Source organism: Trachurus japonicus, chromosome 12 (genome assembly GCF_045865225.1).
Source record: "Trachurus japonicus isolate A0001 chromosome 12, Traja_1.0".
NCBI classification, from domain to species: Eukaryota; Metazoa; Chordata; class Actinopteri; order Carangiformes; family Carangidae; genus Trachurus; species Trachurus japonicus.
Genome location: NC_140918.1, coordinates 21,909,747 through 21,927,143, shown reverse-complemented (window position 1 = coordinate 21,927,143; position 17,397 = coordinate 21,909,747). Strand labels below are relative to the sequence as shown.

Sequence of the window (17,397 nt, the reverse complement as noted above, 5' to 3'; positions counted from 1 at the left end):
ATTTTTTGTGGTATCGAATGAGAATCGAGAATCGTGGAAATTCACAGGCATTGGTTTCGACCAATCGAAATTCTGGAATAGTTACAAGGTGAAGTGTTACAGATGTCTAATACGACACCTGGCTCCTTGTAATTGCTTGAATTAAGAGCGGGACAGAGAACAACACAACATCATCTCTTACCTATACTGGCCTCCTCGAACGAGGTGACTACCGAGGCTCTCCCCAAGGCGTTGACTGCCGTCACGGTGACTTTGTATGGGAAGGTGGAGAAGACCTCTGGAAACCGGACTTGACAGCGATTCTTGTGGACAGGGTCTTTCTGCACCTCCAGTGAGCGCTGGTTATGTCTGGAGAGGAAAGTGGAAAATAACAAGGAAGTAGGTGGATGGAGTGGAATAGTAAAGTGGACAGGTGCGAGGAGGACCGAGCAGAGTTTGTGTTTTCAACTTCTGGTGTGTAAATGTAGAAAGCGAGCAGGAAACTGAGCATATCTCCCCCTTCTTCTTCTTTATTTAACAGTTTGAGCGTTATACATCAAAGATGGTACATTATTTTAATTCCAACATTAAAAACTGCTGAGTCTACTTCCTGCTCCGCAGAGCAGGACGGCTTTGGTTTGGGACATGGCCAGACTTCAGTTTTACTGTCCTTGCTGTCTTTTTTAATATTTTGTAATTTGGCTTCAAGGCATATATATATGCTCCTACAACTTTATTTAACATTTGTTTGTAGGCTACAAACATTTAAAATGAAGTCAGACTGTAAATCTAACTTGTATCAGCATAGTGAGTCTCAGTCTACAGCTACAGTCATCTTATAGATGTGTGTGGATGAAAGGGGAGCTGTTCAGGAAAACGTGGAGAATATGTAAATGAGCGTCACTCCACCTGTTGGATGCTACGCTGCTCTCTGCACACACAAAAACACAATGTACCTGGACACTGAAGACACAGTTTCTATTAATCTCTAGTCTTCTTCATCTATGCCTCCCCTCTGTCTCTCTGTCCCACTCCTCATTATTATTCAAACTGAATAACACTGGTGTTGCAACATTAATGACTCCACCTGCTGGGGTGTGAGCCCTGGGACTCTGTGATGTGGGAATATCAAAGGGAACATGATGGAGACAGACTCGCTGGGTCTCCATCCACACATTTTGAGCATTTAAGGTCCACGTACCGTCCTGTTGAAACGGGTCTGGACACCCAGAGAGAGTGAGACAAAAGAGTGTTTTTTTTTACAGGGGGAGTCTAAACTGATGTTGTTTCTCCCTCTTCTCATAAGCACTTTCAGGATAATCTGAAAATGAACTCATTTACAAAAGTACTATTACTTTTACAGCCTCATCTATCACTGAACTCTTACAGTTAAGTAATGTTCTCTTTACTCTGAATATATTTCAAATTAATTATCCCCAGCACAAAAACTTGTTGCTCACAAATGTGAAAAACAATGTTGTCTCATGTTTACCGCAGCCAGGCATGTTTACTCTGTCACTGTTCAGGGACTGAAATTCTGCCATAAACATATCATTTCTGTGCAAACTGCAAACTCCATTCATCATATGAAATAATATAAACAAAGTTAAGATGTAATTTTTCAAAGATGTATAGACATGTTTTCTGTTTTGTCAATTTCAATTACAAAAGCTAATTTACTTGATTCTAATTCTCAGTTGAGATGGAGGAGGAGTGAGACGGGAGTGATCAGGGTCATGATGTCTGAGAAAACTCATTCTTCAAAAATTGTGAATATTATTTTCTTCCATCAGTCATAATTTACTTTACCCAGTGTTCAACCCCTATAAGGTTTCTCCTGTCACCTGTCCTTGCCTGTTCTTTTCTGTTGAATTGTTTGTCTTTTAAATCAGGGATCTTCAAACTATGACACATCTATCTTCTTATGTAGGCTACATACAGTAGTCTTATTGCGTATATGCTAAATTAGCTATTTGCAGCTTCAATTTGCAATGGATCTCTCCCTACATACTACATATCACTGGATGATTTGGAAACTGATTTAAACATAGAAATATAGTGACTCTGTGGTTGGTTTTGTGGTTGTGGGTAAAATTATATTATCATTAGTTGTAGCTGTATTACTAATAGTGGTATTGTGTAATTTTCCTTTAAAGTTTTATGTCTCTTTGATGTGAAGTGCTGGGTGTATTTTCACATGTACATAGTATGTATGCATCTCATCCTGTGTGACCCTTTTCATGTTGCATATCCAAGATGGCTTACAGAATATCTTAATTTACTGCCTTGTCATCAAGACAGAGTAGAGAGGTAGAGTAAAATACTCTCTTGTTTTGTCACCCTAAAGTAACAGTGCTTTGTTTTTCTACCTTGGCAATTCCTCAGGCTGACTCACACTGTTACCATAAGACCTATGTTATAATAAGGTAAGAAAAGGTCCTTTAATCCAAGCCACTTGAAGCAGTCGTGGCGTTTGTAGGTCCTGCCAGTAGACGGAGGACTAAAAGGTAAGACACTTACTGTACGTCCACTTCAAAGGTAGTGGGGATGTACGTGGAGTAGATCTGGTGCCAGCTGCAGTAGAAGCCTTTAGGGTAGGTGTTGGACCGACAGGTGACCGTGGGCTTCCGTGGAGAAGCTACAGAGAGAAAAACACACAAGAAACAAGAAGCAATTAACAACTTTATCGAGTTGAATAAAGACACACAGAGAAAAACAGAGGAATAACAGAGAGAGGGAGATTACTTTAATCACTCTTTCTTATTAAATAATGAATTCCTGATCAAATGTGCCATTTAACACATCGCTGTTGCTCAGTCTGAATTAAGCCCTATTCTCGGTCATGTTTTAGTAGATATGTTTTTAATTTGTTTAGTTGTGACTGCCTGTGGATTTTTTTTTAAATTTATTTATCTTTTTTCTTATAAAGCAAATGAAATGAAATTAGATTGAAAGAGGGGGAGGAATGAAAACAGCTCCTTCATGTGTTGACTGGAACAACTCCTTTCAGCTTTTCACTTACTGTATATCACTTATATTTACTATAAAACTCAAAGTGCAGAAATCTGATGCCTGTAGTAAGTCAGTTTGGTGAGAGAAAGTGTCAGGTCCAACTTCAGCTCTTGTATTTTATCTGTTATAGCAGATGTTTTGTTCTGATGTTGTGGATAAACACTTTGAAATGGTCAGAAGGTGAAAACCCAGCATCTTCTGTTGAATATGATAGTAAATGAAAACAGAGCTGAGAATATGATTAGAAGAGAGTTAGGAGTTAGGAGAAATGGAGGGTAGATGACATGTGGAGAAAAGAAGGATATTGGAGTGGTGGAGCAAAAGAAGAAGAAAAGAAAAAAAATGAATTGGCTATAAAAAAGAAGTGATGTTACGCCAACTCAGGCCTCCTCCAAGATTAGGCTCTTTTCTTCACAGCTAGTCAACCGTGCACTCGTCCACTACTCCCTCTCTCCCCACTGCTTTTTACCCTTTTACCCTCTTTATCTCCACTCCCTGTAATATACAGTTAGTGTACAGTTGTGCCATAATAAAATCAAATCCCCTCTTTCTGTTCCCTCATTTACACTCATTTTCTTCTTTATGTCTTTCCATCCCTTTTTTTAATCTAAATTGCATCTTTTTCATTTCACACACAGTACTTCATTGGTGAGAGCTGCTGCAGCGTATTGCTTTAAGAATATATGGCGCTGGGGTTGGACTTTCATTATTAAATCCTGGATATCAGCCAATCAGTAATACAGCATATCCTCCTGAAGTCCACCGATAACGGCTACATCCAGACAATTTAATTCTTCATTTACACTCTGTAATGTACACCAGAATTGACTGGGGCGGGGATGGGTCAACCTGTCTTTAAGAGGCGCAGACTCTTTTCATTGTGGTGGACATGGGAAAGTCAGTGTGAGCCGTTCAGCCGAGGCAGGATTTGTCTCCCGCGAGGGGAAAACCGATATCTCAGAGTGTTGTTACAGCACATGGCTTTCAGGGTGTGACCAGAAAATGTTACAAAGAGGGGCCTTAAGTGACCTTTGTAGGGTTTATGAAATGGTCTGATAAAGTTAAGGGTTAAACTCAAGACTCAGTGGAAATTTCCAGGTTGGGACATTGTTGAGTTTGGTGATAAAACCGTGTTTAAAATGTAATTGTCTATTCAATCATGGCCTGAAAGTTTATCTTGGGATGATGTAACACTCTTTAAAAGTGGTCACAGAGTGAGTATTTCTATTTTGGAAAAAAGTTGTTTTCATAAAATAGCAAAATAACTGATTAGATGGGAACTGGCCAAATGGATTTTGTTTTCCTGCCTTAAAGTTTAGAGCATCTACCTGGATTTGAACTTTCTGAAGATTGCATGTACTTTTAAATTAAAAAATTACATATTTTTCTTCAATTAGTTTTCAGCATCATTTGGTTTATGATATAATTGCGCTAATAATTTGACTGTTTATGGTACATTAAGCAACAGAAATGTTAATGTTGACCATTTCCTGCGTCCATGTTTTGTGGCGAGAAGAAGCAAGGCCAGTAAAAGAGAGCAACGCTAATAGAAAAACAAAGAACAGAGGGACAGCTCACAGCAACATCACATCACTTTTAAGTACCACTCAAGTGTTTTCTCTCTGCAGCTCCAGAAAGAGAGGGAGGGAGAGACAAAAATGATTTATTTGAGCACTATATCTGGTTTCATTCATCACTGATGATTATTGGAATGATTACTGCGGGCAGCCACGGTTTTAGAGCCATTATTCTGTCTGTTTTTTGTTTTTTTGAAGTTTCAGCGCTTAGGTCCCTTCTCGTCTCTTTCTGTCTCTGTTGGCTCACCCCTGGGTGCTCAAACTTCTCTCCTGGATCAATAGTCCTGACATTAATTACAATCCCATGTCTTTGATATTTATGAAGGTTCTCTGAATAATTACTCCACACATTCTGAAAATGATAATTGTCATATCACAACATCTTTGCAACATCATTTGTGAGCAGCTCCCTCAAGGTGTATTTGTACACACACCAACACACACACACATAGACACACCCACACCCACAAGCAAGACGTATAAGCTTCATTGGCTGCTGGGGGGTCATTTCACTGTCACAGATAGCTGCGTTTAAGCGGTCGCCACGGCAACTAATTAGCCTGTCAATACAGTCAACAATGAGGGGCCGCGGACGACATCCAATCACACTCAATTAATCACAGAGACTAATTGGGGCCATCTCAATCAATTGGCTCCTTGTCTAAGAGCTTCAGTTGAAGTCACAAACACGCAACATGGAAACACAATGATATCCACACACACACACACACACACACACACACACACACACACACACACACACAATGAGAGCTGCAGGTCCTGTAGGCCCGTGGAATTGGCCATAATTAATCAATCTAGTTTATTTGGAGGAGTTCAGGGACAGAAAGTTAAGGTGAAAACTAACTAACAACAACAAAAAGATCCATGATGAAGAACAGTTGTGTGGTGATAAGTGTTTGTGTGTGTGTCCTCACTCTGGCTGTTTTGTAAGTGGCTTCTTTGAACTCTGCAATGTTCACTGCTTTATTTCAGTTGATGTTGCCGGGCATGAGGCGTGTCAGTGTAACCAAGGGCGACACTTGGAGGGGCAGCTCATACTGCAGGTCTCCTCCACAGGGACTGAGGTGTGGGTTATGAGGAGGGGGTGGAGCGTGATGTGAACCATTGACCACTCCTGCTAGTGAATGACCCCACAGCTCCAGGGTTTGTGAGAACAAGGAGACAGATGTTGTCACTTCAGGGCCAGCTGCTCATCAGTTTTTTTTTGACTCAGATCCAAAGTGAACGCTGCTTTTAGGTCCGTGTACAGGCTCTGAGTTCCTTATTGGGTGAGTTTGAGCTTTAGACTGTACAGACAGACAATTAGCTAAATAGGTCATAAACTGTTATTGGAGTATATTTTACCACAAATGTGACTTTCTTTCCTTTCTTTCTCAATTTATATGTTGGATTTAGTTGGAATTTCCCTTATTGCTGCCTACAGCACTGTTTTCAACATTCAGCCTTATTTGGGCAGAGCCAAGTTAAACCTAATGAGCTTAATACCAAAACACAATATACTAAGCATTTCTACAAAGGCTGAGAGCAAATAAAATGGTCCATGGGCTCACTGGCAGTGTGAAAAAAATGCCACAGGAAATAATGAATAACAAAAACAAGAAGACCAAAGGATGGAAATATGGACACAGTGGGGGGAAAGAAAATGGTGCAAGGATGAAAGAGGAAGAAAGGATATTGGGAAAAGAGAGGAGTGCGGGAAAGTACATGGACAATAGACAAGAGATGAGAGCGGATGGAATTCTTTCATCAGATTTTTACTAAAGTGCCCCTCAAAAAATTTCAGACACAACATGTCCGCATCCACGTAAAGCTGCCGCTCAGTGGCTTCACTTATAATAAAACATCAAAAGCCTTGTATGCATCTAATGAAAATAGATGTTGAATCAGAACAGAGAAGAAAGGACAAGAGATAATGCACCTGTAGGAAAAAAAAACACGGAGAACAAAGACAGCATGAATACTAAAGCAAATAAAACAATAATTCAAATTAAAATGACATTGTGCATGTTCTTTTCTTGTGAACCACCCTGTGAGATCTCACCAGAGTCAGGGGCGGACACGACACCACTCATGAATAAATGTTATTTGAATTAGTACTCTTTCATCAGCTGGTTTGAATTGCTAAACACTGATTGGGATTTTGAGAATGCCCTTTGTTGGCCTCATGAAACACACACCTGCATGTGCGCACAGTCGCACACACACGTGTGGCCAGCAAGGTTACTTTAAAATGATAATGGGTCATGCACTCAACTTACTGTACTCTGCAGCTCATAAAAAAAAAGGATGAGAGAAACAAGTACAGCCAATGTGTGTGGAGAGAACCCATGCTTAATATTTTCTGTATGTGTGTTTCACTCCATCAAAGATTTTCCAAACTTTTAATTTGAAATTCATCCCGGCCTTGAACGTGTTGCTGATCTTTTGCTACCATGGGCATTAAAAATAAGAAGCACTTCTTTCAAGTTCCTAATTACAGACTTTTAATTAAGCGGTATGCGAAGCTGTACACTGCTCTTAAAATACTCTTTGTCACAGTTAAATGGTAGTTGAGATGATCTCCAGTGATGGAAACAGAATAGGCGATGGAGCGTAATTTCAAGGACTTGATCAATCAAAGGAGTGCATTGATATAACATCCACACAATTATGTTTTAGATTGAACATCCTTTTTACTGCGTTTACATCAGGTGTGGACATGACTGCTCAAACACACACCGGGTGGTCTAGTTGTGGTCTAGACGGACAAACACTGAGACCTTTGTAAATGACAAGGTAGACGGTCACAGTCGCTGTCTATCAGGACAGTGACGTATATTTGATAATGACCTGCATCAAAACAACATGGAACATCTAATAGAGCCACGGAACAATAGAGGCCCTCAATTTTAAATCCATTAGGTTACATGATCAAAGTCATGATGCAGTTAGTCTTGGATCACTTTGTTCTAAATAAACTGATAAGAGCAGCCGCCCTTTCTCTCTCTCTCTGCTCCCCCTGAGCCATTCGCTAGCTTCTTCTCTCCCACTATTCTAAACCTGTCACACAAAAATTCTGGGTCTCGCAAAAGAGGATCTTTGTCACAGGAGGGTGCGCACAAATACACACGCACGCGCACACACAGACACACACACGCACACAAAGCGACAGGAAGGCCACTAACACAACCAAATAGCAATTACTACAGCATCTGCAGCCTAGCAACCAGGCCACTGGATGTCATTGTCCCTCATCACATTTTTGTGTGTGCGTGTGTGTCTGCATGTGTGTGTGTGCTTGAGACCCAGAATTTTTGTGTGACAGGTTTAGAATAGTGAAAGAGAAGAGGAGAGAGTATGGCTTAGGGTAGTATGAGAGAGAGAGAGAGAGAGAGAGGACGACAATGACAATGTGTTTGTGTTTTCAGATTCTCTCGCTATGACAACAAGATGAATGCTTCTCCTCCCTCGCTGCAATGTCGCAATTCATTCACTTTTTATTACCCCCCTTGGGTGCTGATATACCTTTAGCTCATATTCTTTTTCATTTTTTTTTTAAAGAATATACATATTCCATATTTATATACACTCAAGCACACCTTTCATTCATTCATAAAATGATCCAATCGGGGAAGCATGACGAACACAGACCAGGAACTTCAGTTAATGTTCGCACAAAACATCAGTCCAGAGAAGGAATGTGACCTCAGTGACTTTGACTGTGCTGTGACTGACTGTTGGTGCCTGACAGTGTTTCTCTGAGTGGCCAGAAAGGCTGCAGTCACTCAGATAACCACTTGCTACACGTACTATGGTGAGCAGGAAAGTAATTCAGAACTGACAACACATTAATGCTTGAGGGACTTCTGCTTCTCCTCCCTTCAGCCAAGAACCGAGGCTGCAGTGGAATACGGGCCCAACAAAACTGGAAAGTTGAAGACTGGGAAAAAAAAAAAAAAAAAAACGTAGCCCGGTCTGATGAGTCTGGATTTCTGCTGAGGTAGCAGATGGTACGGTCCGAATTTGGCATCAACAGCATGACTCCATGGATCCAACTTGCCTTGTGTCCAGGCTGGTGGTGGTACTTGGGGGTGGGGGTGGGGGTTTTCTGGGCACAGCAGATCTTAGTATTGTCTCCGATCATGTGCACCATTATTGTTGCCACAGTTGACCACCTTCTGATAGAGACTTCCAGCTCAATAATGCTGTTGCAAACAAAAAGTTGTCTCAAAACCGATTGAAAACACAAACTCAACAGACGCCCTGGATCAGAATCTCCACTCACACTGTCCTTGATTCAGTTTTCACAGAATCAATTTGACAAAACCACACTCGTTGCTGAGCTCAGTCCAGTGTCACAGTAACTACCCAAGGGTCTTACAACAGCTGTCAGATCCATCCATCCATCCACCCATCTATCTATCAGTCTGTTAAACAGACTAATAGATGGATGGATAGATGTGCGCAACAGACAGACTCTGTTTACATATTAGACTCACCACTCATTCAGTTTTAAAATCACGTTTTTCCATATTAGAAACCCTACTGGGGAAGAGTGGGCTCCTCTGCTGAGAGAGAGCTCGAGCCTGCGCTGCTCTGAATGGCATAACTCGTTTAGGCAGATGGCTTTGGTCTCTGGCTTGATTCGGCCTGCCAACGCTGGGCTCGCTGCATTTTAGATTAGCTTAGTCATGTGTCATGGGGAAAGGAGGAATGTAAATAAAACTGTAGGACAAAGTCATAGAGACACAGAGACGGAGACGCTGTGGTGCCTTTTTGTCCAGACCAGCTGTCTTGGTTAACAGTAATGTAATTGTGGCGTAATATTTTTATGCACCGCTCTGAAGCCGTCCCAATGAATGCTCATGTTTAGTGTGTGTGCGGCTGTGTGCAATTAGAGCGTGTGTGAGCTGCAAAGTGAATTATGCAACTTTATGTATATGCGGCTGCATCGCGAGTGCATACATTTGCCTGGGAATGAATGCACTTGAACATCTCTTTTCAAGTGTGTCTGTGTGTGTCTTAGTGCTAAGTTGTTACAAGTGTATTGTACCTTTAGCCCATTAGCAGTTTTCTTTCCTTTTCAGCATCTCAGCTTCGCCCGTCTCTGCACATTTGCTTAAAATTAAGCCGGGTACATTTGATAGCTCTGAAAACTTCTGGATATCTAAATTTAAAATAAAGTTCAGTAAAAACACAGTAATAAAAAACAGAGATCGTAAAAAGAGCGCAAGCCCTTGTCTCTGTGTGTGTATGTGTGTGTGAGGGAGTGTTTGTGAGTGGTTTTTCCCTTTATTGCAGTTCTATTTGATTATACAGAACCTCCAGTCTAGTTTATACAGTCTCTGAGATTAACTCACTGACTCAGTGCATTAGAATGGAAAAGCATGCATATGCACACCAAGCACTTCTTTCTTTCCTATACTTTCTTTCCACTTTTATGTATCTATTTACATATTATATCAGTCCCACTCCTCATCCTCCCATCCACTCTTACTTGTCCAGAGCCACTTCTAAAAATAAGAAACTACAATTGACTGGGGGGTTCACACACACATATCTACACACTACACAAAACAATGATGCCCTGGCATTTGTGGAATGTCTGTGGGCCAATTGGAAACAGCCGTGTGTGAGAGATGAATGAATGAAAGGAGCATGAATACCTTATGAGAGCATCAGGAGTTGATAAGTGTGTGGGAGGAGGAGGAGGAGGAGGAGGAGGAGGAGGAGGAGGAGGAGGAGGAGTGCGAGGTGGTAGGTGAGAGAGGTGGACAGAAAATAGAAAGAGAGTAAAAGGTAAAGAGAAAAACAAAAATGAAAAAACAATGTCACCGTGTTCCCAGAGCCAAATCTGCAGAAGAAAAATGAGATCCAAGCAGCGCAGCGAGGTACGCAGGGAGGGAGACGCTCTGAGGTTTTTATTGACCTCCGCAGCTCCGCAGGTCAGACACAGGAAGACGACTATTATACCTGGACACTTAGAAACTCTCTCCCCACACTTGCCTCACTCTCTCTCACACACACGCACACACACGTTCACTGAGCCACCTGGCATCACAGTTCTGGCTCAGTGCTGGGTAACAGCGGCTTACGTTTCACAGGAAATAAAACACGATTCCCCGGCAGCTTCCACACGTTGCAAACACAATCTCACCTCAAGCCTTCTGAACGCTGAACTGTTTTGACATTTCAGCCCCTAAAACCCCTACCTGATGGTGGAAGCTGCTGATGTTATGAGACACAGTAGGTAGACTCATCAGTTCACTCAATACTTAGGAATTTGGAGCGTATAAAAAGCTGCAGCGATGCAGTGGAAAGTCTTCACCCACTCCCCACAAAAAGAAAAAAGAAACTGCTCAATGCAAATCACATAATGTTCCTTGTTGAATATTTCAGAAAATAAAGAAAAATCTGAAGTTGCACAGCCCATACTGCAGCTTTTTTTTTTTGTAAGAGACAACTATTATTTCTTAGCACGGGAGAAAATTCTTTCACTGCCCAGCGTGTCCTCTTGACTATTTTCAACAGTTTTTTATTTAAACTTTCTCTCTCTTGTCCTCCTCTGCTCTTCCACCCAATATACATGGTAATGACTGACATGTCATCATGCCGGTTGAGAGGACCTCAGTATAGAATGAATGAAAACACAACTCCCCCAGAAGTCTTCTGGATGTGCCCTCTCAGACTAATGCACATTTAACATATCATCAGATTCTTCCTTTTTCTAATGCATATTTTTACACGACCCGGTCGTCCGCCTGCACTTAACTGGCCTCGGACCTCTGCACAGACTGGTAGCTGAATCCAGAGGCTTACGTATGAGAGGCCAGGGATTCCTTTCATGCTGCTTCAAACCTACCATATTTCATTATTATTTATCTTGACAGCGCAGTGAAGATTGCCAGGAAAGTTGGGGAACAGCACGATGCCACTCATGAGTGATTTGTTCATTTAAAAGTAATCTTCTTAGCGAAACCGGGAGTTCAACTTTTTTCACAGCCGCAGCCTCGCATGCCCTGACATTGATCCGCACTCGCTTTCAGCCGCTGTGTCAGCACCACCTCAACGAAGGTTTGGCGTAAGCCGTTGCACGGATGGACAAAATTTTAACCTGATTTTTATTTATTTTCCTCATCATCATTTTGTTTACTCCTCATTGTTATTATTGTTTGTGTTGCGCTGTTTTTAACCAATGTACGGTGTCCTTGAGTGTCCAGAAAGGCACCTTTAAATAAGTAATAAGAAATATTACTATTATTATAAAAGCAGCAAAACTAAAATCATCTGAGAAATTTCACATATTTTTTTGTTCTGATTTGCTAAAGAGAAATATGTCTCTTTATTATGGGGACTGAATGATGTCCCTCAAAAGCACCGCCTGGTTAAGGACCAGTTGACTGTCAGGTCAAACACTTTGACTAACAGAGGATTGAGTACGAACACTCAAACACTAAAGTATCAATAGTCATCATCTTTCACTTTCCCAGAGGCGATTGGAGAGCTGTTCAATTATTTCCCTCTGCTCTGCTCTTACCTTTAACACACATGAGACCACCTTGTCCATCACACAGTATCAAGTATGGGTGCCGTCCTTAACATTTCCTACACAGCGCTTCATTTTATTCAATGACATGCAAAGTCACTTTTCACATCACCTGCATAACAACTCTTCTTCCTGAAACACAGTGAAGGGTAAAGTGTTAGTGCCTCACGCTGATGTTGGACAAGACACTTGAAGAACACTGAAGGTGAAGAGAAGAACTAAGGAGGGGGAGGGGGACGACACCACTGAGGTCGATGTAATGCCCACACTATAATGAAACTAGAAATTGCCATCCCATCACTGCAAATCCTGTCAGTGCGTGGAAGCAGTAGGTAGCATTTTACCGTGCAAAATTGAAATTTGAGTGTGTTAAGGCTGTTGAGTTGAGATGTCTCTGGTCTCGCTAAGAGGTAAAGCTCGATGTCACCATGGCAATAATAAGCCTGAGGCTCTGTCACAGCCGTGACAATTGCTTTTCAGCTGCGACTGTCGGTGATTCTGACATGAGTGACAGGCTTGGATTGACCAATCAGAGGTGTCAGTCTGCCAACTGCACAAACAGCTAACTGCCATCACTCAGAGAGAGAGAGGGAGTGAGGGAGAGAGAGAGAGACGGAGAGGTACTACCCGAATCCCCAACGTCTGAATCCAAAAAGCTGACTCCCTTTAAATTTAGCTGTCAGATGTAAAGATAGACGGGGCAGACACGACAGACAGGAAGACAGGCTAGCAGGGAGAAATCAGAAGTGTCTGGCCTGTAAAGCTCGAGGCCGTCATTGTGAATTCAGCCAGCTGCTTTTGTGCTGGAGCGCTCCATGTTGTCTTTTTTACATACACCGTGTTCTCTTTATGGAGTTATGAAAGGTGTCACATTACTGTGGAGGCACAAAGGCTCATTCTGCGCAGTCTGAAACCTTTAGATAGACAGACTGATAGGGAAAGGGCAAACAGGCAGCTGCACACACACACTGTGACAGCCCGAAAGCAAAAGAGCAGACTGGAGCGCATTCGCAGTACACAACCCAACAAAACCAGGCAACAGAAAGAGAAAACAGCATTTCATGCGGTTCTCTACACCTCGGGCTACTATAGTGATTCCTAGTAATGCTGTAATGCTATTCTAATGGAATGTTTGCACAGAGACTTTAAGCCTCATGGTTTCAATCAGGTCCTCCACACACCAGCTGCGCACTCGCCGATCGAGCCCCGGCTCCAGCCAAGCTGGAACATCTCAGCTCTTGGCAACATCATCCGAGAATGGATCTGTCGTCTCAGTAGTATTCACAAGAGCCGGCCATTACAAGGGCTGTTTACATAAGATGCGTATCAGCGAGTTAGCTAATGATAGTGTACTGTAGGTGTGGCATTCAAAGACATCACTGTGTTGGGTGGAAAAAAATAAAGCTGGGTTAGAATTTAGATTCATTTGAGCTTTTTTCTTTCTTCTTTTTTTTTTTTTGATTTGACACGGTGACTCTGAGTATCTGAGCTGTCATGACTCAACTGGGTCCAGACAATGACTGAAAACATTATCAGTCATCAGCTCTTTTGCCAACATACAATAATGATGTGATTGCATTGTGCTGCTAAAGAAAAGAAAAAAAAAACAAGTCAATGAAGGTGGGGTTTTTTGTATGTGTCGGTGGAAATCGGTTCACTGGATCGAACACTGGCTTTGCATCTCATTTGCATATGTTAATCAGTATCTATTAAAAAACAGTCTTGATTATGTCATGTACAAAAAAAAGGATCGCTGCGAAATTGAAGGGTTGAGAATAATTTGTCGTAGTCAGCAAAGTGTACCTTTGCATATTGATATGAAACAAGGGGAAGAAGTGAAGAAGTGAGGGTCCATCCCATCATGCATTAGTGAACAGTAGATGCTGCTCATGTCCACAGTAGAATCAGTGTCTACCAGGACAAATGTGGAGGCGTTACCAATGACTAGTAGGAATTCTTGAGTAACCCTCGCTTAACAATCCAGTCATCATACAGTAGGATAGGTATAATGCTGATGGACGTCGCTAATAGCACATCCAGACCTCGGAGAATCTCTCTAAATTGCATGTTGTCACAGGATAATAATTCATACTTCACTACGCGGGAAATTCAACGCGACCTTTTCGCTCCTGAGCCGTTGAATTCACTTCAGCCCCGAGTGGAATGACCTGGTCACCGTGCATCCCCAGATGTGATTTATTGCTTGTCAACAACGGGCAAGCCTCACAGCGAGGAAATGACAGCGTGAAGAATAAAAGGATGCATCCCGCCCAATGTGCCGCAACGTGCCCTTCTGTGAAGAATCCAAAGCAGATACGTGTAATCGCGAAATTCAATTCGCTCTCTTCACCGGGAGAAAATGTTGCTAAGTTTCCTGTTTTAGAGCAGAGAGAGAGAGAAAGAGAGAGTTAAACTGAGGCAATAAAGCAAGAAGGAGTTGGTCTACATGGTTCACTGAAGGAACAAACAGTGATCTCATTCCCTCAGCAGCATTTTGGCACCGGCACAATCACAACAGGATGCTCTTATCGCACCTATCCTCATTCCTTTGAGTCTTGTTTGGATTCGACAGCAAAGACACACAAACACTCAAAGCTGGTGCCTCGAGTTTGGAGCGTAACCCTGAATCAGAGTGATGAGTTGAAGTGATGCATTCTTCTCCTCCAAGACTTGTTTTTCCCCCTCCCTACTTTTTATTCCTCTCTGGCTTCAGCCAGCTCCTCCTCCTCCTTGACTTTGACTCTGTGATGTGACAAAATGGAAAAGTTTTAGGCCCCCAAAAGAATCAAAATAAGAAAATAAATGCAAAACATTTCCTACTTTTTTCCATGAAGGTTGAACGATGTTAACTTTACCGAATCCCTCAGAAACTTGCTCCGAACAACTTGACTCGCCTCCCTCTAATGTCAAAGGTGCAATCATGTCAACCAACCAAATATCAGAAGGTCACAGGATGATTTCTACTATCAGAGACCACAACAAGTTAACTGTGTTTTTTCCCTAGAAGCTGTAAATTGTAGCTTGTACTGATCATTTCCACTGAAGACTTTTGGATGCCGTTCCCTATTTTCAAGATAACCACTGAATTTTTTTTTTTTTTCCCCCAGCACCAAATGCTTTGTGTATCACATGAAGATCAATAGTTTCTCTCTTTCACAGTCACAGAGAAAAGCTGGAGGCAGGGGAGAGTACAGTGTGTATCTTCTCTTTCTTTCACTCTTTGTGTGTCCCCTCTCTGTCTCTTTTATACCTGATTCTCTTGCTTTTTCTTCCCTCCATTCATCTTTTCTTCTTGCCCTCCATCTCTTTCACATTTCCTATTTTTGCTTGTGTGTGTGTGTGGTTGGTTCAAATCACAGATATCAACTGATCTAAACCTCGACCCTCACGACGTATCATTAGTTGATTATAAACAACTTTACCGGCATCTATATTACAGGGCTCAGAGATGGCAATCTGTCATTATATGATATCAGCCGCGCTGTGTTAATGGTGTTGGATTGCTGAATCATGTGTGAATGAATCCATTAAAGCAGAGGCAGGCAGACGGTGAGGGAGACGAGGGGTTTGTTGGGGGGTGGTGGTGGTGGGATTTTGGGGATGGTGGTTGGGGGAGGAGTAAGGGGAGTCGTGGTGGTGGTGGTGGTGGGAGGGGGGGTTGTTAGCGATTAAAAGCAACAGAGGAAGAAAAAGAAAGTGAGTGGGCATGAGAGAGAAAAAGAGGATAAATGACAGTCATTGTTCCTTCCTCTTGCTGTCAGTTCTCAGTAATGCTAATCATTGGGCTTAATCTGACAGGATGGTACACACACACACACACACACACACACACACACACAGACACACAGACACACACACACACACACACCATGTCTCCTAGCCCCCCACCCCATGTTGCATTCCAGTGCCCTGTGTCAATGAGAGGGAACCGCCACATTACATGGCTGTTTGTTCTCTTTGTACGCTCGCCTGCAATGCTATTAGGACCAGGGAGTGTGTGTGTGTCCATAGTATGTGTGCATGTGAACATTTGGACCAAGAAGTTTTTTTTTTCCTCCTTCCTCTCACTCTCTCTCTCTCTCTTTAAGTACGACTAAAAGCTAATTCATGATGACCTCATGGTGCTGAAACACATTTTCTGTTAGTTGGGAGGAAATATAGCCTACTAAATTTGACAGGTTTACTGACAATATGTCCTGTTGTTGCCACGCAGAGACAGCAGCTGCACTTACTCCATCCTGAGACCTTGATTAAAAGCAGACTGAAATGAAAAAAATAAAAAATATTGCTCCACTTCTGGCTATTGCTTTAATGAAGGAAGTTCTTTGATTTAAAACATATTTTTCATTTTGGGGATTCACTGTCATCCTTTTTTTATATACACAACCCTCGCACAGCATCATAACTAAGTATGATTATGTTTTTTTTTTCTTTATAGTTTATGAGTTGTAAACATGAAGCTGAAATGATCTTTTAATTTCAGTGATCCTGGGCTGTGATCCATGCCCCCCCTCCTCCTCCTCCCGGATGATGAGTAGGTTTAACTCCGGCCTTGAAGGGGCGCTCTTGATGCACTGTTTAGTTTTGACAGCAAATAAATTGAAGGGGTCCTGGAACAGTTGCCGCGGTGATTAAAAAAAAAAAAAAGGTCGGGGTCGCTGCATTGGCTGTGTTATGATTTCATTAAGTCGTTCCCCTTGCAACAGACAGAGTCCACGTCCATACAGTCCAGCTTAACTGTGTCTAATCGTCGTTTTCTACAGAGAGTAAACAGAAATAGAACAACAACAACAAAAAGTTCAGAAAAGTCTCTGCACAACCACATGATTCTCACTTCAGGGAAAGTTGAGGAGGCCACACAATCTTGGGCTTAAGTGGGAAGCAGTGCCATTAAATAAGTGCATGCGTGTGTGTGTGTGTGTGTGTGTATGTGTGTGCGTGCATGTCTTTGTGTGTCCTGAGGGAAAAGAAGGATCTTGGTTTAGAATAGGTAACAGTGGAATGTAATTGAGCTGAAAATTGAAAAGCGGAGCCGTAGCAAAGCCAAGCCGGCGCGTGCATGCCCGTGTGTGTATGCGTGCACGTACTTTAAGCAAGCAATGTGTGTTGCGCAGGTATCCTTTTCCCAGTGTGTGTTTGGTTTTTGTGGAGGATTTTGTGTGCGTGTGTACCTGTGTTTGTTTGTGTTTTAAAACCAGAGTGGGATGCCAGTGTAATCCTCGCACAGCCGGACCCCCGAGGATAACAGAATTTACTATTGAGTGGGTGAGCCACACAGGCATG

General features: G+C 42.2%; 1 protein-coding gene across 2 annotated transcripts in view; it reads right to left on the bottom strand.

Annotated features, from left to right (window-relative positions):
- cntfr (ciliary neurotrophic factor receptor) overlaps positions 1–17,397 on the bottom strand; it is a 256,798-nt gene that overhangs the window by 41,117 nt on the left and 198,284 nt on the right. For both annotated transcript variants that reach the window (XM_085793841.1, XM_085793840.1), the window contains exons 5-6: positions 2,500–2,617; positions 182–348 (exon numbers count right to left, since the gene is read on the bottom strand). In XM_085793841.1, the coding sequence (XP_085649967.1) occupies positions 182–348; positions 2,500–2,617 (285 nt within the window). The remainder of the gene's footprint in view (positions 1–181; positions 349–2,499; positions 2,618–17,397) is intronic.